General features: G+C 42.5%; 1 protein-coding gene across 2 annotated transcripts in view; it reads right to left on the minus strand.

Annotated features, from left to right (window-relative positions):
• CAMSAP2 (calmodulin regulated spectrin associated protein family member 2) overlaps positions 1–25,721 on the minus strand; it is a 78,134-nt gene that overhangs the window by 14,994 nt on the left and 37,419 nt on the right. The window contains exons 3-8 of one of the 2 annotated variants that reach the window (XM_081010753.1): positions 19,544–19,705; positions 19,129–19,212; positions 14,639–14,671; positions 13,731–13,872; positions 12,025–12,164; positions 282–375 (exon numbers count right to left, since the gene is read on the minus strand). In XM_081010753.1, coding sequence (XP_080866879.1) covers positions 282–375; positions 12,025–12,164; positions 13,731–13,872; positions 14,639–14,671; positions 19,129–19,212; positions 19,544–19,705 — 655 coding nt within the window. The remainder of the gene's footprint in view (positions 1–281; positions 376–12,024; positions 12,165–13,730; positions 13,873–14,638; positions 14,672–19,128; positions 19,213–19,543; positions 19,706–25,721) is intronic. The other variant, XM_081010754.1, reaches the window with a different exon arrangement.

A 25,721-nucleotide genomic window follows, 5' to 3' on the forward strand; every position in this document is an offset into this window, starting at 1 on the left:
TGGCATTACCACTGAACTATGGTCCCTCTCCTCAAACCCTGCCCAAGCTCCTGCTGCTATTTGCACTGTGGAAAGGGGGTTTGAGAAGACATTTGCCTGTGTCTGGGCAGATGCACCTAGTGCTTGGTGACTTCCCATCCTCACCAGCTGTAAATATGACCCCTATTTTAAAACCAGTTGCTGGCCAGGGGGTTATGTACTGAGTTAACACTATTTTAACCTGACATCCATGGAGCGCACATAATTTAGCATAATGTGAAGCAACTAAGAAGAAAGGTTACCTTGAGGATGAACTACAACTCGAGGCTGAACAAATGATGGCTTCACTACTTCAAACCACCAGAACAGCTCTGCCATGAACACCAAATAATTGCTCTGTAAATTAGAGATGGAAGCTTAATTAGAAGTAAAAAACATAGAGATGAATTCAACATCGTGCCCTTTAAACTGTTCCATCAGCACAAGAACTTCAACTTGCTGGACAGTGTGATCTCTTTTCTACTCCCCACCACCCGCTGTTGTGGAGATTCTACACACACACAAACACACACCCCTGAGCTGATGGCAGGGAGGAGGCAGAAAGTTGCATTGCACTAGTGAGGCTTTATGTGGTTGAATTTGGTCCATAAAGAAAATCCACCTTTCTAGAATTGAGGGAAGAGCACATGGTTACAGTATATTAAGTCCCCCCCCCCCAATTGTTGCATCTGTTCTGTACTAAAAAGCGAATCCATGGTTAAAACAACAACAATGTTGTGTGCTTGATATGACAACTACCACAAGAGGCTTCACACTACACAGTACTGCTAAAAACCACATGTAGAAAATTCCCCAAACCAATGTTCAAAATGTACCGTATTTTTCGCACCATAGGACGCACTTTTTCCCCTCCAAAAATGAAGGGGAAATGTGTGTGCGTCCTATGGTGCGAATGCAGGCTTTCGCTGAAGCCTGGAGAGCGAGAGGGGTCGGTGCGCACCGACCCCTCACGTTCTCCAGGCTTCGCACACCTCTCCGCAAGCAGCGGGAGCGGTCCCGCTGCTTGCGGAGAGCTGCCAGCATGCCGAAGCCTGCGCGCGCTGAGAGCAGCGCGCCCAGGCTTCGCGCACCTCTCCGCAAGCAGCGGGAGCGGTCCCGCTGCTTGCGGGGAGCTGCCAGCATGCCGAAGCCTGCGCGCGCTGAGAGCAGCGCGCCCAGGCTTCGCGCACCTCTCCGCAAGCAGCGGGAGCGGTCCCGCTGCTTGCGGAGAGCTGCCAGCATGCCGAAGCCTGCGCGCACTGAGAGCAGCGCGCCCAGGCTTCGCGCACCTCTCCGCAAGCAGCGGGAGCGGTCCCGCTGCTTGCGGAGAGCTGCCAGCATGCCGAAGCCTGCGCGCGCTGAGAGCAGCGCGCCCAGGCTTCGCGCACCTCTCCGCAAGCAGCGGGAGCGGTCCCGCTGCTTGCGGAGAGCTGCCAGCATGCCGAAGCCTGCGCGCGCTGAGAGCAGCGCGCCCAGGCTTCGCGCACCTCTCCGCAAGCAGTGGGAGCGCTCCCGCGGCTTGCAGAGAGCTGCCTGTTTGGGGGCTGGGGTCGGGGGAAGCTCGAGCTTCCCCCGCCCCAGCCCCGCGCCTGGGGGGGGGGAAATAATTTTTTTCCTTTATTTCCCCCCCAAAAAACTGGGTGCGCCCTATGGTCCGGTGCGCCCTATGGTGCGAAAAATACGGTAATTACTTGTCCACATCTTTGAAGATAGCAGTAATGTGGCTTAATGAAATTTGCTCGTATTGTTGCATGCCATGAACTTAATGTGCAAGTACCAGGTTCCTCATATGGATGTCAAAGCCATAGCCTGACAGACTGACTGGACTACAACAATAAGTGATAGAAGCAGGGAATAGTAAGCAAGGATAATTATACCAGTTTTGAGGAAGAAATGGAAGGTTGAAACCCAAAATCTGTCATAAATGGGAGGCCCCAGACAGGACTGAAGGAAGAAACCACTGCAGGGGGTCCCATTCTAGAGGAACTAGATCCAGTGGTATCTGTAAAATTAATATGTCGCTATGGTTTTTGCCATAGCAAAAACTTGCCTCCAAGTAAGAACATTAAAATCCAGGATATTTTTCAAGAATGGCAAAGATGGTACAATTTAAGTTACTGTTCATGGTTTATGTTCTTTTTCAAAGACTGAGTAAAATACTTTACGATTCTGGTCAGACTACTAAATAGCTTCTGACTATCCCAGTTTGTATTCATTAAATACAGATAAATGGCTTTGAGTATCATTTCCCCTGCTGGCCACAAGATGGCAATAAAATGAAAGACTAAAGCGCTATATTTCAGCTGTCAAATGAAGCAATTAGGGTAACTCCTTACTCCTACACCTTTCACAATACAGTGTTATCTTGGTTCTCGAACTTAATCCATTCCGGGAGTCCGTTTGACTCCCGAAACCATTCGAAAACCAAAGCATGGCTTCTGATTGGCTGCAGGAGTTTGGCTTCCAAAAAACATTCACAAACTGGAACACTTCCTTCTGGGTTTGCGGCGTTCAGGAACCGATTTGTTCGGCAACTAAGCCGTTTGGGAACCAAGGTACGACTTTACATACGTCCTTCATTACCATGCCATGCAACTGTATAGCCATTCATCAACATTTTACTAAGAGCATATTATATTTTAAAACTGAAAGATGGCAGAAGGTATAAAAGAACACATAAGTGAGGAAGTAGCTGGAGTCAAGATGAGATGAAGGCCCCAGTGAGGTACTGTGTATCACTGCCAGCTTGGTTGGCACTAATGCAAAAAAACCCAAACCTCCCATGTATAGCTCCTTGGGGTGGAAGTGGGAAGAGAATGTACTACTTATTGGTCCCAGATACCAGTGCCTTCTCTAAGACCATTGGTTCATCTAGTTCAGTATTGTCTACCAAGTGTCACTCTACACTTACTGTCAGCAGTTCTCTAGATTTCAGATGGAGGACGTTCCAGTGCTACCTGGAGCACTGAACCTGGGGCGTTTTGCATGCAAACCAGATGCTCTACCACTGACCTATGGCTCTTCAGGAAACTGGATATGGTCATGGAGCAGCAGTGGAGGCCAGACCAAAACCAAACTTACTATGACCCAAGGAAGAAATACAAGGAACTAAAATTATAGCTAGGACCATCCCTGACAAGGTTGAGGAAGGACTGTTCTACTTCTTCCAAATGTTTCCAGTCGTAATACACGATGGCATCATACAGAGATTGAGCACACTGCAAAGTAAACTAGCTGGGACTTTGCAACAGGCGATTCTTAGGACACAATGATCCTCTACTGCTCAGAAAGTTGGTGCACTGATGCTCATGCTTAGGAGCGGACTAAACAAAGAGAATAAAAGCCTTATGAAATGGGCTCACATCCCAGAAAATGAAAAGAAATGAGGAAAATAAGCTTGGTGTAATGATGTCAGATTTGGACCTTTATCTGTGTATAATAGATCCTCATGACAGTGTAATAATTGGTCAAACCTTATAAGAAGCAGTGGCTCAATATCAGAGGTCTTGTTTTTCCCCCTTGTGGTATACTGTGGGTGAATGAGGAAGACCTGTGATCCAGCCTTTCTCAATATTTAAGGAAATTTGATATAGCTGCTTTGCCAGAAACCTGAATGCTCACAAAAATGTAATTAATGGGTGTTTAGTATACATGCTAACAGCGGTAGCACCCATAAAGAGTGGCAGAGCAACAGGAGATTTGGCCCTTTTGATAGCCACAACATTAAGGGTTATAGTAACTCTTTTGTTTCAGTACTCTTCCAACTCTGTGTTCCCCACTATATGATAATTATTCTGGGACCAATTGGAGGCTGATTTACTAAATCTGCAAAATGAATATTCTATTGCAGGTGGTGTGTAGGACTTACTTCTGTGTAGACAAAGCTAGGACTGTGCTGTTAACTATCTTAAATCAGTCTGGAGAATGAGTTTTTGATCAAAGAAGATGGGATGAGTAATCAGAACACAATAGTAAAATAGATATGCTTTATAGTTCATTCTGTTAAACAGTTTAAATTTAATTATTTTAAATGGGAATTCTAAGGTTTTGATAAGGCGTTTACATATTTAGGTCCCAAAGGAGTGAATGGAGTTCTTGGGACTTTATGAGCGGGAAGAATGTCTAGAAAGTGACCAACAACCACTGTTGGTTCAATTTGCATTTAATGACAAAACAAAACTTTTGCCCTCTGAACAAAGCCATAAAATTGAATCAGTCCAAACTACAAGACACAAATAAGGACCAGTGTGAACTGGTCATCATACATATTTTAAGCTGCATTTTTTATAAGCCTGCAAGCTGCCCAGAAAACCAAAGTTAAAGGAGTGGAATATAAATACAATGAACAGACAAATTCCTTTTTCAATTACTGTGCAGGATGTTTGCTGCAGGATAAGATTTATAAATATGAAAAATAAGGGGTGGGGGGCTAACTGATTTTTAAAAAATGCTTGACATCCAGAAACACAGCACAAACACACACACACACTACCCCCTCCCCCACTATACATTTCAGCAACATCATGGAAGACTGTTTTTGAGCCTCAACACTAAAAGCCATTGGCTCTGTTTGACTGATTTCTAAGCTCAGCTTTGAATGAGCCTTTGCCCATGTCTGCAGTTCCTTTGCTTGTTGTTCCTTTGCTCTTGTTGCCGCAGTAATTTCATGCAAGCTACAAATGGCATTGGAATGGGAGGGGGGAATGCTGCCTTTGATATTAAAATGAACAGGAATATTTTCCATTCAAGAGAGAAAAGAGGTGGGAGATAGCACTTCATCATTTATTGGATTAAAAAAAAACACATTATACTGAACCAAGTATTTCATGTAATATACAGGTCAGGCTCCAAAGTGCTGCTCAGGCAAACTTAAAAGGGTTTGCACTAGCCCCGTGGAATGTGCCACAGGGGGGCTCTTGTTTGACCCCCCCAAAAAAATGTATTTAAAGCTTTAAACAAGTTTTAAATCTTGTTCAGATCCTGCCTATGACATCTACTGAGCCACCTATTTTCTCTCTATACACCATACAGTATTTGACAACATTTCAAAACACTCCGTAATTTATTTAACACTAGAGGGCAAAGTTGAGATTTCCAGTTTTACTTTGCAAGCATATTCTAACCTTCATTATTCTCTATAGGCTAGCCATTGACTTAAATGTCACAAAAGATGAGGTCACAGTGCACTAAAGGAACAATCCCTTTATTCAACTACGTTAGTGAGAGCTTCCAAAGGAGTACTCATCCTTTGTTAAACATTTTGTAGTGCAGCACACGCCAGCCTTCTGGATTGCTTATTGTATAGGAGTCTTATGTTCCTATTTGGATGGCTGCTTCCAGAAGGAGGTGCTGGAGGACTGTGGCTTTGCCCCATGGTTTTTATGCTATGGTGTGCTTCAAGGCCCTGCCTTGTGCCCTATCTTAAAAATTGAAGGGTTTCATTTCTCATATTCAGATGAGGCCATGGATGCGTTAAAACTAGCGCCTGAAACTGAAGCTCAACAGAAACAAGATAGAGGTACTGCTGGTGAGTGGCTTGCCTGACTCGTGAAGTGTCAGTCAACCATTTCTGAATGGTGTTGCATTCCCCAGAAAGAAGAAGAAGAAGAAGAGTTTGGATTTGATATCCCGCCTTTCACTCCCCTTCAGGAGTCTCAAAGCGACTAACATTCTCCTTTCCCTTCCTCCCCCACAACAAACACTCTGTGAGGTGAGTGGGGCTGAGAGACTTCAAAGAAGTGTGACTGGCCCAAGGTCACCCAGCAGCTGCATGTGGAGGAGCGGAGATGCGAACCCGGTTCCCCAGATTACGAGACTACCGCTCTTAACCACTACACCACACAGGAACAGGTCTGCAAATTGCGGTTTTCCAGGTTACCCCTTAGTGTTGGAGGCCCAAAAGGTATACATGGCATAATGTACCTGTTGTAACCTTGACAGGGATAATCCGTCCCACCACACTGTTTTATGCGTTGGTACAAAACAGAGTAGTGAGATGACCAAACAGGACTGGTGGGAAATGGACCATGCTAGTTTTGAATCAGTTACCGTATTTTTCGGACCATAGGACGCACTTTTTCCCCTCCAAAAATGAAGGGGAAATGTGTGTGCGTCCTATGGAGCGAATGCAGACTCCTCGGCTTCAGCGATAGCAATGCGAAGCCTCCGAAGCCTGCGCTCCGGAGGCTTCGCGTTGCTTCCGCTGAAGCCAGGAGAGTCTGCTCTTGGAGGCTGGCGGTGGGGGAAAGCAGCGCTTCCCCCATCGCCAGCCCCAGAGGATGGGGGGCAGCGGGAAGGCGCGCGACGCCTTGCCGCTACCCTCCAACCCGGCTTCGAGGCTGGCGGTGGGGAAAGCAGCGCTTCCCCCATCGCCAGCCCCAGAGGATGGGGGGCAGCGGGAAGGCGCGCGACGCCTTGCCGCTACCCTCCAACCCGGCTTCGAGGCTGGCGGTGGGGAAAGCAGCGCTTCCCCCATCGCCAGCCCCAGAGGATGGGGGGCAGCGGGAAGGCGTGCGACGCCCTCCCGCTACTCTCCAACCCTCCTGCGGGCTTTTGCGGGAGATGGGGGAATTCCCCCACCTCCCGCAAAAGCAGGCAAAAGCCGCGCGCTCTTTAAAGGGGCTCCGCGGCTTTTCTAGGAGGTGGGGGAATTCCCCCACCTCCTAGAAAAGCCCGCAGGAGCCACGCACCCTTTAAAGAGCGAGCGGCTCTTGGGGGCTTTTCCCCAAGGAGGGAGAAGGGACTGACTGGCCGAGTCAGTCCCTTCTCCCTCCTGCGGGCTTTTGGGGGAGATGGGGGAATTCCCCCACCTCCCGCAAAAGCCCGCAAAAGCCTCGTGCTCTTTAAAGGGGCTCCGCGGCTTCTGCTGGCTTTTCTAGGAGGTGGGGGAATTCCCCCACCTCCTAGAAAAGCCTGCAGGAGCCGCGCACCCTTTAAAGAGCGCGCCGCTCTTGGGGGCTTTTCCCCGAGGAGGGAGAAGGGACTGACTGGCCGTTTCAGTCCCTTCTCCCTCCTGGTCGAAAAGCCCGCAGGAGTCGCGCGGGGCTCCTGTGGGCTTTTGCGGGAGGTTGGGGAATTCCCCCACCTCCTGCAAAAGCAGGGAGAAGGTCTTGGAGTAGCGGACAGGCTGCGTGCAGCCTGTCCGCTGCTCCCAAAGCTGCGGGGGGGAAATCATATTTTTTTCCTTGATTTCCCCCCCTGAAAACTAGGTGCGTCCTATGGGCCGGTGCGTCCTATAGTCCGAAAAATACGGTACATAGACTACCAATCTGTTTCCAAGCACAATCCAAAGTGCTGATTTTTATCTTTAAAGTCTCTATATAGCTTAGAACCTGGGTTCCTGCCCTTTCACAACAAACTCGTGTGGACAATGTGGCCAGCAAGTGGAGGCTGTTCCATGTATAGGTCATTGGGTGAGTCCTACCGTATCACCCAAACAGGACTCAGGATGTGTTCTTTTCTACTTAGACACATTGGTAACAGAACACTTTTTCCAGGAAAGCTCACATGGCACAGTCTGAAGGTTTTCCAAAGCCTGGTGAAAATCTTTATCTGCCTAGGCTTTTTACTTTGTTATTATGTCAAGACTGTTCGTTGCTTGCTGGTTTCTTTTTTAAAATGATGATGATGATGTAAAACACTCTGAAAGTCTTTGAGCAGTGGAGTAACAATAAATTAGCAGCTAAGGGACTGAATGAATCCCTTGCTTCTGCCATGAATTCTCTATGAGGTTTTATTCACATCACTTTTCTCTCACAACTATACAAGAGAGATAATTTTATGGAAATCTCTTCCATTTGAAGTCAGACCATCCCCATCCCCATGGAACACCTGCTACCTACTGTAGACTTTAAAAATAATAATAATCCTGCAGGCATTTTAACTGAATTTTGATTTTATATTTCTAACTGACTTTCTTTATTGTATTTTTGTACATCACTTAAGGGATGGTTTGTAGTGAAGCAGTATATAAATTGTTTAAATGAATAATTCTTACAGGGCTGTTTTCAGAATTAGCATAATGCATGCAAATCATTTAAATTTCATAGTACGATACATATAAATGCTAAATATTATTATGGAAATGTTAATTGTTATAATCAAATAGCCTTTGATATTTTACAGAATGAATGGATAACAGGTAAATTCACTCCCCTTAGATCTGGCCATGTTCTCATGTACTGAAAGTCACAGCTGTTAAAGAGGCATATGTATATGAAACTCAGTAGAAAAGTAATTGTGGATTTATAATATTTATGTTTGAGATAGTGGATATGAATCCAAACTACTTCAATTCTTTTCTTGTGGACACCTCTATGGCTCCATAAAACACAAGTAAAAGACAGGGTGGAATTCAATGAAGTGCTAAAGAAATCATTCTGCTGTCACAATGATTTCTCCTTGCACAACAGAACGTTCTCCTGCTCTTCTGCCCCTTACCTCCCCCTAAATCTGTTCTAGGGTTTCTCTCAACACTCTAAAGCAGATTTGGGGACAGCATAGGGTGTATGTAAGAGGGTGGAGAGGGGGAAAGACCGCCTGCACAAGGCAAAGAGTTGCTCTTTTCATGCAATTGTCTAGTTGAATTCCACCCACAATACTGAACCCTGGAAGAACACACACAAGCCTAAGAAATGTTTCCGGGTTCCTTTGCTATATGTACACTTTCAGACACAGATGCAGGTCCTGAGGTATCAATGATGTATTTTCATATATTACAAATGGGAATTAGGGCTTTCATAAAAGGTATGTCTTCCAAAAGCAACAAAGAAAGCATACTGTATAATATGTGTAATTTCATCCCTCTGCCAACCAAACAAGCTTGATTAGTCCGCAGTAAATCTATAGATTTTAGAAAGGACAAATAATGTTTCATTGACACAAGACCTAGTGAGGAAACAGTTGTAGCAACAGCTACTTTTTAAAAGAGATAAATCATCTTTTAAGAAGTATACCAGCAGGCTGTCTTGGCTTTTGGTCAGTGAAGCATGCATTATTGTACCTGATGCATCTAAAATCCGGCTGACCGACTTTCAAGAAAACAGGGTTCAGACTGGAGCTCTTTGAACATTAATGTTTCATAAGAAGTTGATGCATAGCAGATACAAGAATTCAGACTATTATGCAGGGCTCACTAACATGCATGCTTCTTTGGCCAGCAGAGAATTTAAAAGAAAACTCCTACAACTGTCTAAAGTAGGACATGTGTTACAAAGAAGCAGTTGGAAAATGATCCAGTTTCTTCCTCCTTTTACTGATTCCCTTTGAAAGCAATTAACTCTCAATGGCTAAACATGACCTACTTCACAGTGCATAATGGAAAACTGCAGAGATCGGGGGGGGGGAAATAACTTTCATGCATAAAAACACCACATGCATGCCTCCTTAGGAATGAATCAAATAACTTGCAATCTACCGGGTATGCAAATCACAGGCATAAGCTGCATTCTGATTTTTCAGTCTGCATTTTCCAGTTCCAGTCTAACAAGATGGGAAATGAGAGGTTTCTCAGATCACTGGAGGACCACAACTGGTTTGATGGAGCACAAGCTGTCAAAAGCCCCCCTGGTGTACAAATGTATCCCAAGGATTCCTAATGCTATTTAACATCCCTAGCATTAAAGGAGTCTACCCTCTCTTTAAAACTCCACAAAATGATTAGATGCTCACTGGTTCTTTCTTAGGGCCCAGGCTCTGCTCTCAAAATCTCACCTTGGAAACAAACTGTTTGGAGCGTAGATCACTTCTTTGAGACCAGGCTTGGCATGTAACCAGAAATTTGCTATATCTCATCTCAATCCTAGGCAAACGCATGCAAAGCTGGGAGGACGACATGCGGGCACGGAACCACTGATAATGTTATCAAGGTGGTTTTGCTGAATTGCACTCATAATCAAGCCTTGGCAAATAAGCATTTCAAGTCCAGATCATCAGAGACGAATCAAGTTGTCCTATTGTTACAAATCTTTCAGTCCACACGCAGATTTTTAGAAAATTACTCATTAAAATGATTGAGGCAGTGAATTGTGAATTTAATAAGTAATTAAGCAGTTATGTTTGCTATTTGAAAAAGTGGAATAAACTACACACAAGCAAATACAGTTTATAATCCATGGACATAAATTATTCTGGGTGCTGTTGGATGCTCTCTGCACCAAGCCTAACTGCTAAAGGCAGAAATTGTACGCACTGCAATCTGCACATACTGCAGATTTGATGTAAGCCAGTTCCCCGCTAACAAGAAGTGGTACATTCCTTAGAGGAGTAGTAAAAGAAAACAACACGAGAATAGCAACAGTGGATCGAAGCAGTCTGGGTGAGCAGGGTAAGGAAGAGAGCGAAATCAATATATATCAAGCTGTGAAAGCAGGTTGCGTCCTTATATGCATTCCCCTCAGAAATTCAATTAAATCAGAACCATCAGAGGTTTTTTTTCTTTCTTTTGCCCATCAAATTATTTTTAGGCCTGCACTCCAAAAACGAAGTGCTTAAAAGGTTTTAATGTTCCACTGGCCATGACTATAGGCCAGAATGATTTTTAAATTGTTATTATTATGGTGCTGCATTAACTTTGAAGCACTACAGTATTTTAATAGGAAATCTTATAGTGAAATCCTACGGATTTCTACACAGAGGTATGCCCCATTGAATTCAACTGGACTTATTCCCAAGCATGAATAGGATTGCAGCCTGAAACTGAGGTAACTAAGACATTCAACTGCATCCAAGAGATATTCCAGGAAATCTGTAAAGCCATCTATGATTGATTTTATTCTGTTTACAGAGCAGCTCAATTTTACACATCCTTAACAGAACTCAAAGCACCAGCTAAGGGCTTGGGAAGAAAACCTGGCAACTCTTTCTGTTTAATGTTTACATCCAAGTACATATTTATTCTGAAAAGGTTGAAAAAACATAATTGGAACTCAGTTCTAAGAACTATCCATAACATTGCTTTGAGGGGGTGAGGAAGCAAATAGTAAGCTCTCAAATTAATGTATCAAAGTACATTTAGCAAAATCTAGTCACATTTATATCATAATGTTAATGCAATAAGCTAGTAAAATCCACTGCGACAGCAAGCCCTTTTACATCAAATCTAATCTACTGTTGCAAGCTACTATGGCAAAACAAGTCAACTGGAACAAACACAACTAAAAGGTATTTTCCAGTGATTTCAATGTGGTTTAGTTTAGTTTATTGAGGATTTAGATATACTACAAAATCCTGACTCTACTGAAAACAGTGGCTAAGTTTCAATCAGATGAGGAAAGCCGTTACTTCTCTGTGTAAACAGATCTACAGGGCAATCCTATATATGTCTACTCAGAAGAAATCCCCTCGAGTTCAATGATATGATTGCAGCCTTACTGAAAGAGGTTACTATCATTAATGGAGCGGATACCCACATATGTTACTTAACGATAAAAATACGTTATTGAAGGAAATTACAAACAAAAAACGTTAGCTCTTTGGGTAATCAAGTTCTATCCATACTTTCTTCTGAAAAGTCACTCTGAAACAGTTGTTGTGCACAGAAATATCTGCTTTGGATCCATGAATACCAAAAGAGGGAGAAGACACTGCGAAGAGATGTGGGGAATCATGTGTACACCCTGCTCCTAAGCCTGGCTGCATGCTAACCACAGTTAATCACCTCACAGTGGAATCCAATATGAGTGTAGATTCCCAATAGATCCACGTCCGATCCACACATCATTCTGGGGGTTGCAGATCAAGTGAGTCACTCAATTTCCCTCACTCTTGCTCAAGGCTGTCACGTGAATTAGCTAGATTTTTTTAAACTGATAATCAATCACAGTCAGTCCATAAAAAAAGAAGACTTTGGAGTCGTCTTGCCCAAAAACTGCAACTAGACATTCTGTTTTGGCCACTGTGACCTTGGTTTAAGGAGCCATTTGGTGCCTAGCTTTATATATATATATAATGCCTGCTCATGGCTTCCTGTGTAGAATTACTCAAAGACACTGCAGGATTCTTTTTTACCTTCACTGAAGAAGCAGCGTAGAGCATATCCTCAAGTGTAAAATGGCAACATCGGTTCAAGTACTCCTGACAAAATTCCTGTATCAGTTGCAGATTATACAAGCTGTCAGCTAGTGACATGGTTTCTTTAAAACATATATCTATAAAACGAAGAAAAATATGATTTAGGCATTTTATGAAACCTGACCCAACATCCACCACTACCCCCATCTCTTTTGCTCATGGCAAAATAAGATTACCCATTTGTTCTTAAGTGTGTTCAGAACAAAATGGAAACTGCAGTTCATTTCAAAGAGATTTATGTTTGCTGCTAATGTATTTCTGAATTATACAGGTTTTATTAACCAGTGATTGTGATTGTGTGTGTGTGTATAACAGTTGCACAGTACAAATACTTAGCATTTCTTCATATTTCATCTTAATATCTTCACACTGGTGTTTACCCATCAAATTTGGAAATAGAAACCAATTTCAAACTATGGCTTTCAAATCAAGTTTGGAGCATTAGACATTAGCCACAGTCAATCAATTCTGACATCATGGGAAGTACTAAATTTACAAACTGAAACTGCTCAATAGGTGAAGTGGCTCATTCACATTCTCCTGAACTGGTCTGGAGCAGAGATGGAGGACCTGTGGACTTTGGTTATGAATATACTCCAACTACTATCAGCCACAGCCAGGATGACCAATTGTGATGATGGGGACTGTAGTCCAAAAACATATGGAGAGCTACAGGTTCCCCATCCCTAGGTAAAAGTGATAAACATTGAACTTAAAAGCTGTTTGCTCACACAAACATTTGGAGTAAGCCTTTAGATACAAGGGCAGGTACTACTAGTGACACTTGGATTCTGGTTCAATACTAATGATAAATATTAAAATTTTAGCATATAATACAGTACTTTTCCAAAGTGTTCAGGGTTCTTTATGTACACTCTCACAGAATTAATTAGATTTGAACCAAGAGCTTTTTGGCTCACCTTTCCTGCCTGTTGGCTGTGCGAGCCGAAGGGCCAGTGTGCCTCGCATAGCTGATGACTGGGGAAGCGGCTGCTGCTGCTCTACCCCGCATGTCAGCTGTTAGGCAGGAGGCCTCAACAAAGGCTCGCTGCGCCTCTAGCTCATTAGGAGATCCTCCCCAGAGCCTGAAGAGAATGTCCTCTTCAGGTTCTGGAGAGGGTCCCCTCATGAGACAAGAGGACTCTCCAGGCACTCCTCATTTCCAGAATCCACTTCCAGGATCCCGGCACTGCAACTGTGCGCAGTTGTACACAAACAGAGTTTGCGTAAATGGGAAAGTGCCTGTATTAGTATATTCCATGATGTATAGAAGACCTCGCAATTTGTGCTCCTTGATTCCACACACTGTGTAATCAGTCAACAGGTGAGTTGTTTATGAAAACACCTTTATAATACCGTTTTCTTTTCTTTTCTTTTCTTGTCTTTTCTTTTAATGGTTATTTAGGATTAACTAGGATGAACAAGTATAAAATCACTATCTGGGCTGTTACTAATGTGGTTATTATTTCAACCCAAGAGTGTAACACACTGCATGTATTTGATGAATAGAAACCCATGCTGGTTTAAATAAATACATAACATTATTTTGGGTGCTTATATGCTTCCAAAAAGTTCACAGGGTAGACTGCAAAACCATAATACAGTTAACAAGCAGAGGTATCATTAAGAAGAAATATTCTTACCCTCCAATCTGACTATATCTGGGCAGTAAAAGTGGATCAGGGCAGCTAAAGCACAGCCATCTGTGCCATCCTTCAGCAGATTTTCCACCAATGGGATACAGGGCAGCTGCTTAAGTAGGGTTTGTTCCTTCCTGTAACGAGCCTGTCATGCAAAAATGAAATAAAATAGACATGCCCAGAAACATATCTGAAAACAGATTGTACTGCAGATGCTGTAACCAATTAGCCAAAAAAAGGGCTAGTTCCAAACCAGACATAGTTATATTATTTTATATAGATTTAGCATTTATAAGCAAAATATAGATTCATTTTAAAGGAAAAACCAATGCCAATTCCGTTCAGAGCAGTGCCAGTTGCACACATATGGCATTTCAATCAATATGGAACAGTTCACATAGTACTTAGAAAAGGAATGTCCAGCTTCAGTAGAATAATGCAATGGGAAACATAGAACGACAAAGATAAGGCACAAATCCTACTCATCTGAAACCCAAATCTGTACATAGCTGTTTCAAAAAAACTGTGTTAACTAACAACTATAGTCTTTACAGAGGTCTTAGAAAAGGGAAGTCATTCACACAACATAAAAGAGAAATGAGTTTGCATATGAACAAACCTATTATTACAGTCATGTAAAACCTGGGGTAAAAAACACAAACACCAAACAAAACCCTTTGATTTCCACATTGCAGTTATTTTACGTACACAAATGCAAACACATACAAATCATGATGCACAGCATAGAGTGTTCCCATATAATCTACTTCTGCTGCCCCTTTGGACAGAAATCTACCAAACTGGTAAAAGAGGCACGAGAGCAATGAACGACTGGACCACCATGACATGGGCAGAGCCATTCATACAAAATTAAACTGTTGTATCAAAGTGAAGCAGTTGGGCAAACTTACAGGAACCAGTTTCCAAAACCATTTGGAAGGAGACTTCAGATGAAGCAGCAGGAAAAAGAAGGGAAAGCAAAGAGCAAAGGAAAGATGAACATTTTGATCAGAGTTTACAATTTAATTCCTTTCAAGACATTCTCTTCAAACATTCTAATTTTTGCACAAAAGGAATGATCCATAATTGCACTGTGTGAACACTCCCAGTGCTTTCATTAATTGTAAAAGTGGTTAATAAAAGGACTCCTGCGAAAATAATGACTTGGTTTTTGTACTTTTCAGCATGTTTTAGCAGAACAATTATCACTTAGTGAAAAAAAGAAATCCATAAAATGGTGCCTTTTATCCATAAGAAAAGTAGCACTGTTACATCTAATCCATTTTTCTACCTAGGTAATTAATTCAGTATTAGAATTCATGACACCGGATTATCAAAGAAGCAGCAACACATGAACCAAAGGATTACATAGCAGTATTCCTAAATGTGCCTATTTATTGTGGTCAGAAACTGCTATGTTAAAATATCCAATGCCACTTGGTAACATGATTAAAGTGTAAGATTTTAAACTTTTTTTAAAAAAAGAACATAGTTTTGCCCTGGACTATGTTCGTAGTGACAAAACACATAATAAAAAGCATTCTGGGCAACAATACAAGTCGTGGAGAAAACACATAAGCAGCAGTAATATGAGGTAGGTGTTAATTGGTGAGAATAGTAAATCTATAAGAAGACCAGATCCAGAAAGATGTATGAACAGTAAGTGTGGAAGTGTGTGAAATTTTCTGAGTATTTTAATCCCAGAATTTGCTGCTCACGAGACTCCCATGTCTTTTGAAAAGCAATTTAGGGAACTGGCACAAAAGATTCTTAACTGAGAAATTATCCTTATGCATTCAGGCTATCTTCTTTCTTAAAGTAACCCTTTAGACAAATATTTTCAAACTTCTTTTTGCTCTTAAAAAGAGAAGCATGAGGGTTCTATGGAGGCAGTTTATGAGAGAAAAACAGGTATCAAGAGAAATCTGGTTGCATGGATGAGTGAAGTATGTGAGCATCTTTGGATCGTGGCCAAAAGAAGCCCATAAATCAGGTGTGGGAACCTTTGGACCACCAGATATGGCTGAAATACAACTCCTATAATCCCAGGTCATTGGACATGTTTGTGCAGGCTGGTGGAAGGTGTTGTTCAGCAACATATGGAGGGCTGAAGGTTCCCCACAACTGGAATAAGTGATGTTGAAGTTTATTGGATCAAAAGATTGTTCTGGTGATGAATGCCAGTCCCCCACGCCCCAAATAACAACAAACTGTGTGTTTTGCTTTTAAAAGTACATTCAACTGAAGATTCCATATTGTGTTTCTACAGAAGATAATTGGAATTGGTTCATAGGCTTTGATATTTTTAGTTAGAGGCCTTTTTTGATACATAAACTGAAATGTACAATTTCTGTAAATGTTCATGCAAAAGGTGTCACTGCAAGATTTACACACACACACACACACACAAATACGATATTCACATATGTTTCTGAGCAACAAACATTTGCACTGTGCCAGATACAGGTTTTGCAGGGCACTTGGGCAAGACAATCCCATTCCCTGAGAGGGTCCACATTCTCCTCACCATGGCTGCCTATTCCCTTCCCCACTCCATCTGAGCCCAATCTGTACAACTGCCTAGATGTAGAATAAGGCAAGTAGAGGATGCTGCTGTGTCTCCTCACTTTTCGCTGCAGCTCAGCTTATATGAAAGATAAAGAGGGGAGGAAGCACAACTTCCTCAAGTCCCCAACCACTGGCTGTGCTGGCTGGAATAAAGGTAAAGGTAAAGGTAAAGGTACCCCTGCCCGTACGGGCCAGTCGTGTCCGACTCTAGGGTTGCGTGCTCATCTCGCTCTAGAGGCCGTGAGCCAGCGCCGTCCGAAGACACTTCCGGGTCGCGTGGCCAGCGTGACGAAGCTGCAGCTTGGCGAGCCAGCACCAGCGCAGCACACGGAAACGCCGTTTACCTTCCCGCTCTAAAGCGGTACCTATTTATCTACTTGCACTTAAGAGTGCTTTCGAACTGCTAGGTGGGCAGGACCTGGGACCGAACGACGGGAGCTCACCCCGCCGCAGGGTTTCGAACCGCCGACCATACGATCAGCAAGTCCTAGGCACTGAGGTTTTACCCACAGCGCCACCCGCATCCCTGCTGGCTGGAATACCTGCCTCCAACAACTGCAGAAAGCAGCTCTGCAGCTCTTTCCAATTTGGGCCGAGAGGGGTGAAAAATTACAAATCCAAGTGAAGGTTAAAGCCATGACAAGGTCCTCCAATCACAGTATCACAGTGTATGTGGGGTATGGGGAGGTATAAATCTATGAACTGGTGTGACTTAACACACTAGTGTTTCTTAACCTGACCCAGTTCTGAGTCAGTTAATTACAGTCTCCAGTGAAGCAAATAATTTAGCTCCCCCGTACACAATGAAAACAAACTGGGGACAGGGGGAGGACAGGGCAAAAGAAGGGAGACCAAAGTCATCAGAAGTGACAGCTGCAATTATGTGCCTATGTCAGCAACTTTAGGAAAACTGGTGCAGAAACCTAATGTGATGGCTGCACAGCTGTGAGTGGCACAGTTTAGGAGAGAGCAAGGAAGGGCAGCACACACCCTCTTGAGATGGAGGAATCCTTGGATCCCAAGAGAAGACCACTTTTGAAGACTGCAAATATGAAGAATCAAAGGACTGACATGGGTGTCCATGGGGGGTGCCAGTGTTTGCCACAAAGTGTAACTCACCACGCACAACTCTTTAAGCATCCACATATGTGCTAGGGAACCCCTGACTCAATCAAGCACCCGGGTGCTATGAATGACTGTCTGTCATCCAGAAGTACTATGAGAAATGCTGGTGTAACAAGCCACTATCATATCTGCTGTGTAAGCTGTGATGCACCCCAGGTACAATAAGGGAAAATTTATAAACTCTTTAGATTACTTGGTAATTTAGCTTTGGTGAAAGAGATTAGCATCATTTAAATACTTGAGTTAAAAAAACACAAACACTTGAAGTTACAATTCTCTGTGGAAAGAGAAGTCACCACACTCTTTTATATTTCATATAAAAGCCATTTTAATTAATAGGGGCAGCTAAAGAACCCAAACGGGTAAAGCTGATGGGTTCTGATTGCATGCAATTCCCTTTAGCTTCCCTATTCCTACAACAACTCATTTCACTTCTTTCACTAGTTTGAAAGAAAACTTGTCCAAGAGTAATAATCTAGGGCAATCGAAAAGCAGGTATGGCAAGGAAATCTCTACCTTCAGCACAATCTTTAATAATAAACGTATAACTTTACAGTGGTGCCTCGCAAGACGAAATTAATCCGTTCCGCGAGTCTCTTCGTCTTGCGGTTTTTTCATCTTGCGAAGCACGGCTATTAGCGGCTTAGCAACTATTAACAGCTTAGCGGCTATTAACGGCTTAGTGGCTTTAAGAAAAAGGAAACAAACTCGCAAGAACTCGCAAGACGTTTCGTCTTGCGAAGCAAGCCCATAGGGAAATTCGTCTTGTGGAACGACTCTTTCGTCTAGCGAGTTTTTCGTCTTGCGAGGCATTCGTCTTGCGGGGCACCACTGTATCTATTTTGTGTAAATATACAAACTCCTCTAGCACCTTAGTTAGAAGCTTACAACTTTAATGTGTAATAGTCTTTCTAAGAAAGAGCTTACTTCAAATGGAATTTTAAATGCATCTTTGAATTAAACGTAAACATTTTTAATGCAAATAAATAATGCAAATAGCAGCTGTTGAGGGGTGGAGTTGGAAAACTGATATTGCAACAGGTGGGGAAGGACAGTTTAACACTTTCCTCCTCTGCCATGGTCGTGATGGAAGTTGTTCCTTTGAAGCTATTTGTATTGGAAGAAAATGTCCCATTGAAAAACTGGTTGATCAGAGTAATTTAAAAATGAAAGTTCTCTATGGGAGGAAGCCACAGAAAACACTAAGCCCAAACCGAGGATCAGCCCCACCAATATTTCCTGAAGGGCATATATGACTCCTGTTCACAGAGGACAGCCTCTGTTCTCATTAGCACACTATCACAAAGGCCTAATTACATTAGGTTTTAGGGCTGGGCTGAAAGTTGGGCTGTGCAGAGGGTGACCACTCTCGATATGCTACATTCTGCTCTCATCAGGGCAACATTTTGAGCTGAATCCATAGCACACACAGAGCAAAGGGTTTTTTGCCTACCCCTACATTGTTTTCAGTAACAGTGTTTTGTGGTTCCTTTGTACCAAATGCAAAATTTCTGCTCAGTTTCCCAGAATTTCCCCTGACATCACCAAAACGGAGCCAGGTAAGCAAAATAAGTCTAAATGAAACTCTGATGTTTAAGTCTCTATTCAAAAAGTAATTTTACAGCTGTTGGGAAATATATTTCAAAAATGAAAGTTGGTTGCAGCTGTACTGGGATGCTTATTGTGCTAGTGCATTTCTTAGACATACCTTTTGACCTCCTGGAGTTTCCACACTATGATGTTCTTTTAGCTTTTGCTCCTGCTCCATGATGTCTTTTAGGTGTTCGTTTACCTAAAAATGACAAAAAGAAGGCTTTCAATGAATTTTGCACTCTTCCTGAGGTGAAAAGGACAATTAATTTAATACTTTTTGCATGTAAAAAAGACATATTGATATAATTTCATTATGTAATGAATCATAAATATTTTCAAGATAGTACAGTTTGATTTATTCTTATTATTATTTATACTGCCCTTCATCTGAAGATCACAGGGCAGTTTACAATATAAAAACACAAAATACATACCATAATAACAAACAATAACAATAACCCCCCACATAATCATCTTAGGAAAACAAATACCCTATGTTATATGAAGAATGTATTTGTAGTATGTCTTACCTTATTTATCCAGAACATGACAGCATCTTCTATGTCATAGGGCAGATCCGTAGCTTGGAAGAAGGAAGAATACTGCTGCACACATGCAATCACCTTCTCAACACTGATCATTTCGACCGTATACGCCATCATAAGGGTGTCAATCATTGCCAAATGAGCACTCTGCAAAGAGATGTTATCACAGGTATTTTGAGACTACTTGCCTACAAAAATTAAACCACTGCTTTTTTTTTCCTTAAGCAGATGTGTATCTGAAGGACGTCATTCGCTTAAGACAAAAAAGTATTATTTTTTGCAAGGTGAATGGTCTTAAAATATATTTTAATCAACTGGAAGCACATCTAAAAGCACAAAAAAAGACCGTAAGATCTCCCTCAAATAATTTAGCAAAGCGTGCCAATATGAAACTCTTTCCAGCGGCTACCTATGGAAGAGGCTCTTTAGGAACATTGGTACCACTTGGTATTGAGCAATAAAATAGCACTTTGAGCATCCTAAATTCTCAACAGTCATCTGAACAACTCTTTTAAGTATTACATCCTTTAAATGATGTAGCAGTTAAGAGTACTGGATTATGACTGGGCCAGACCTTGGTTCAAATCCCCACTCAACCACAAACCTCATTGTGTGACTTTGAGACAGTTCCTATCCACACATGAGCTTCTCCTGCAGAGATGTTTTATCCACAGAACTAGCAGGCGCAACAGCCATTGCATCTATTCCAGTAGTCCTAGGGATTCCTGGGCCCAAACAAATGTGGTGTTGCAAGCAGGTCCCCATGCAGAGGCCTAGCTAGGGGTTCATTACCCTTGCTTCTTGCCTGACCTCGCTTCGAGTACCGTATTTTTTGCTCTATAAGACTCACTTTTTCCCTCCTAAAAAGTAAGGGGAAATGTGTGTGCGTCTTATGGAGCGAATTCAGGCTGTGCAGCTATCCCAGAAGCCAGAACAGCAAGAGGGATTGCTGTGTTCACTGCGTAGCGATCCCTCTTGCTGTTCTGGCTTCTGAGATTCAGATTTTTTCCCCCTTGTTTTCCTCCTCCAAAAACTAGGCGCATCTTGTGGTCTGGTGTGTCTTATAGAGCAAAAAATACGCATAAAATGTAGTAATTTCTAATGTGGCTATGGCAGTAAAGTGATGGGGGGGGGGATGATGCAGTTCCTTGCCAAGGGCACAAGGGACCCTAAGCATGTCTCTGTCCCTGTGCAATTTGCTTCCTGAGACCAATTCACAAAGACATCATTATGTCTCCGCCATGCCAGTCCAACAGGACTGTCGATTTCTTAGCCCATTTAGAAGAGGGACATGGAACCTGAGACATTTCAGTTGTTCACAACTTCCATGCTCCCCGACCTCTGGCAATGCTGGAATTGGGGGGGGGGGGTCCACAATATCTGGAGGGCCACAGACTCCCCCACTCTGATTTAGATATTCGATTTGTACAATCTTGCGTCCACACAGTTTCTTTGGAGACCTGTGGATTGACTAAGTAAGAGCAAAAGGATGGGATACAACCCTCTGTTCAACCTTTCCTCCCACCATGAATTATTGCAGTTTCCACTTTTAAATATTTAATGCAAAAGGTTTTTTTGTTTTTAAAGAAACAAACACAAAGCTGCAATTGGATCATTTGTAGTTAGGCTTGACTTGATCTGCCAAATAATCTCCAAAATCTCCTGTAATTACTGCTTACTTTGTGCGAATTCCAGAAGCTTCAGCCATGCTGGAGATTTAGGTCTGCACGGTAAGAAGCTTATTGAGTCTTGAAGTACAATTATTCTCAAGCACCATAGCTAATGCTTCCTCTGTTTGCCGCATGCTATTTGGGAATTAAATCGCTTTGCACAGAAGAATCTTGTTCAAACATTCATTCACACAATCTTTGTCACAGTACACATATGGTAAAGGTTTGCCAGGTCTTCTCTGCAGTACACATGGTAAAAGCACACTTACATTAAAAGGTGTTAACAAATTAGCTCTGAAGGCTTTATTTCAAAACAAGACAATACTCATTTGAGTCAAGGCAATCCAAATTCAACTATATAGGACTTATACTATGATCTGCAAGTTACCATTAACTAGATATTTTAACTGAGCATTACCACCATAACATTTTTTAAAAATGGTTGTTTCTATCATTTCAGAGCAGATTATGTCTGATATTTAAATATCTTTTTGTAAAAAATTTTTGCAACTACAGCTTTCTTTACAAGCTACTTAAAATTCAGGTATCTGAAATTACATTTTTGTTTCTATTTCTCTTTATATTGTTTTATCTAAAACAACATTCCTACAGATATTAATATGTCAAATAACAGAGGGGGGAAAACATTCCTCAAGAAGTATAGAAGAATGCAAGTACAGTCGTACCTTGGAAGTTGAACAGAAGTCCGTTCCGACTTCCAAAATGTTCGGAAACCAAAGCGCGGTTTCTGATTGGCAGCAGGAAGCTCCTGCAGCCAATCGGAAGCCGTGGAAGCTTCGTCGGACGTTCAGCTTCCAAAAATAGTTCACAAACCAGAAGAGTCACTTCCAGGTTTGCAGTGTCCGGGAGCCAAAACATTTGATAACTAAGCTGTTAGAAAAACAAGGTACGACTGCACATATTACACACACCATTTTATTGCGGTCCATAGATCCAAAATACACAGTACAACAATAGTATATATCAGCAGTTATTAAGGTGTAAGATCGCCCTTGCTAGCCAACAGAGGAGCTTTAGCTTCTTGTCCTTTTGGCTAAGATCAAGTGCAGTACATATTACAACTACAACATAAAATAATGGATGTATATGGTCACAGGAGAGCCTAGCCTCATAGGAGGAAAAGATCTAACCACACAACACTCTAACTGTTGTTGAGACTGGAGCCTGCAAAGGATGCCGAATCTGAAGCTTAAAGGGTTTTTAATCAGTGATGTAGCCTATATAACTCCAAGTTTTGCCTAACAGGTGGGAACCATGACGGGTGTGGCTAATCTGCAGTACTCCAAATATAGTTTGGTTCCGATTTGCATCAGCCCCAGATGGCACAGCCCATGATCAGAGATGATGGGAGTTGGAATTCCATTACATCTTTAGAGCCACAGGTTAGCCACCACTGAACTATGGAGTAAAAAACCAAATGGCTTACTGCATAGCAACAAGCTGCAGGGGTAATGCAATAAGACCTTCCACTGATGGGGATTCTGGTGCTGCTCCTCTTTCTTGCCGGAAACCTGTGTCTCTTCCAGCCTCGACTCTAGTAGTGGGTGGTGTGGTAGGGCACTTGGTGTGATGCTCACTTGACCTCTGGGCTGCTTGCATCCCTGCTGTTTACAGGAAGTGGAGGTACAAGGCACAACTGAAGTCCGCACAGTGCAAATGCGCCAACAATTGGTCGTATGTTAACTTAGCATGAGGCATGTAACTACTTGATTAGGTTTTTTGCTAGCATTCTCCTCACCACCCAGCAGCAACATCTTGCTATGCTTTTCCATCTGATCAGAAATCCAGGAGAGTTAAGGTGTGGTTCTTTCTCCATTTGGCTGAATAGCTCGCCAAGTGGCTACTTGCCTCACTAACTGCTTTCTCCCCAGAATAAACCTAGGCACACCCAAGAAAGAAAAAGAAGAGAGAATACACATAATATTTCTAAATGCTTTCGGGGGGGGGGATTGCACTGCAAAATCGCGTGAGACCATGGCAACCAAAATGGCTGTCGTGCTCTCACGATAAAAAAAATGGGATGTCCTGGTCTGGGACACTTGCAAGGTATGCAATCCCCTACCCTGCCCTTTCCTGTATTTTGTGGGACCAAAGGTGGCAACCCTACTCAGACGGTTATTGTGAGGATAAAATGGGGAGGGGAAGAACCATGCATGTGACCATGAGATCTCTGCAGGAAAAGTGGGGTATAAATGTAATGTACGAATCATAACAAATGTTAGATGCAGAAGAATTTTGCATGTGTACACATTAAATTATCTGTATGTGCAAATGAAAGAGCAATGTGGATAAATGCCTATGCATCTGTTTTCTTGCACAAGATTGCCTCTAGGGAACATTTGTTCTTGAAGGTCAATATAAAGATAAAGCATAAGTAGTCTGGATAATGCTGTAGCTGGCATTATGTGAGTGCCACTTGCGTTTCATCTTCACAAAAGACGAAGAACGTATTTTACAGCATTATGTGGGCCACCCTCAATTTTTAAAGACTGAACTAGTGAGTGGGGATATTTGTACTACAAAGGGGCTTATTATGGTCAGTTGAGTCCAAGTGGGTGATATCTTAAGTTACCAAATCATTCAAGCTTCATAAACAGAAAACCTTCCTAATAAAGTAACCAATTTGGCAATTATTTCTATCAGTCAATTAAATATTTCCCCTCCCCATACCGCCACCAGAAACACCAAACAACAATAAGTATGAAGTAACACACACTGAAAAATGTGGTGTTCTATAATCAACAATAAAAAACCCAAAGAGTCAAATTCCACTCTTGTGAAAGATTAATTGCAGAACTTGCATGTTGACAGATTCACAGGAATTCCATTTAGCAAGAAAGGTAATTACACTATTATTTAAGTCCCATGGAATTATTTTGTACACAGTGCCAAGTTTGGAAATCTTATTTTTTTATTTATGTTGTTTGCAATCTTCTCCATGAAGCATACAATTATTGGAAATAGAAAATGTCTATTTTTAATTTAGAATGAGATTCTCTAGATCAGGCTGGGGAAACTGTAGCCCTCCTGATGTTGATGCACTGCAAGCATCCCTGACCATAGGCCATGTTGTCTGGGGCTGATGGACCCATTAATTATTCTATAGCTTGACCAATCTAGCAGTGCATTAAGTACAACAATGCATGTTTAAGTCAACTTTGTTTTTTCTACTCTAGGGGCTGCACCCCTGCTTGCTTCATTTGCCAGCCACACCTACCCTCCACTCCACCTCCAAACCCAGCCAACCCACCCTAAGACCTTGGCAAAAAACCCTTTATACTGGGCAGCAGCCAAGCAGGTTGAAGAGTTGGCCAACGTGCAGTGGCAGAAAGCGAGTGGCTTGCTCTTCCTTTGCCCACCTTGGGCATTCCCTCCTGTCCCTGAAGTCAGCACAGGGAGCAGGCTGGGCATAGCCTAAGAATTCGACGGGTATCCCTAGGCATGCTCCCTAACCCTACATGCTACTGACACATTCAATGCCTGGGATGCAGTGGCATCAACGGCAGCAAGGGAACTGCAGGCTGGCTAGCTAATTACCGCTTCTGACCACCTTTCTCATTACTGTGCTGCTCCTTCTGTACCTGATTTGGCCATTTGTGATGCAGATCTCCAGGTCACCTAGGGAAGAAGAAGGTGACCGGGGGATCTGGCCTTTCCCCATGCACCAAGGCCTTCCTTTAACACTCTCCAAATCATTTTTTCCATTGTCACCTGCTGTTTGCTTCTCACCCAGCTTGCATGGGAGAAAAAGGCCCACTTCCTTGCCCACTCTCCCCTACATATGAACACTCACTCAGACACCAGTGTGACAATGGGCCATATAGCAAATCTAGTACAGAGAAATTTCCTGCCCCAAGTAATAAGATTACAGCAATATAACAACATCAATGATTAAACAGAACATTTATTAACAATCAAGTCAAGTGTTGGGCCGTAGCTCCAACTTTCTTATATAAACAAGTCACTAATCTTAGCCCTCTTGGTTATATAGCCATCGATAGCATCAACTTTTGAGATCAACTGAGTTGGTCAATTTCTGAGTATAACTTAGTCAGATACTACCCAACGTGTTGCTGGTTTCACCTTTTGAATTAAAGAACCACTGTCTCTCTTTCATAAAAATTCATTTTGAAATATTATCCTCTCACAGTTCTAGGTAGTTTTACAGCAAATTTGATCCTGCTAGAAGATAACCACAAGGGCCAAATATTTGATCCACCCATCTTTGATGTTCTCCTATTTCTCTGATGAAATCAAGCGTCCAAGTTTAGGGAGATAACTGTGCCTTCCACTTTTCCTCATTATGTTTCAAGCAATTTCCTTCCCAACCCACTTTCAGTATCAGATCCAGGCTAGGGATAAAATTGCTTGAAGCATGAGATCACACAGCAAGGCAAAGCAAGAGACATGGTAGGATCTGGCTGTTCTCAGCACGGGCCCCATTTCATGTTTTAAAAAGAGATTTGTCCCCA

The sequence above is a fragment of the Podarcis pityusensis genome (genome assembly GCF_964106645.2).
Source record: "Podarcis pityusensis genome assembly, chromosome: 6".
In the NCBI taxonomy this organism is placed as follows: domain Eukaryota; kingdom Metazoa; phylum Chordata; class Lepidosauria; order Squamata; family Lacertidae; genus Podarcis; species Podarcis pityusensis.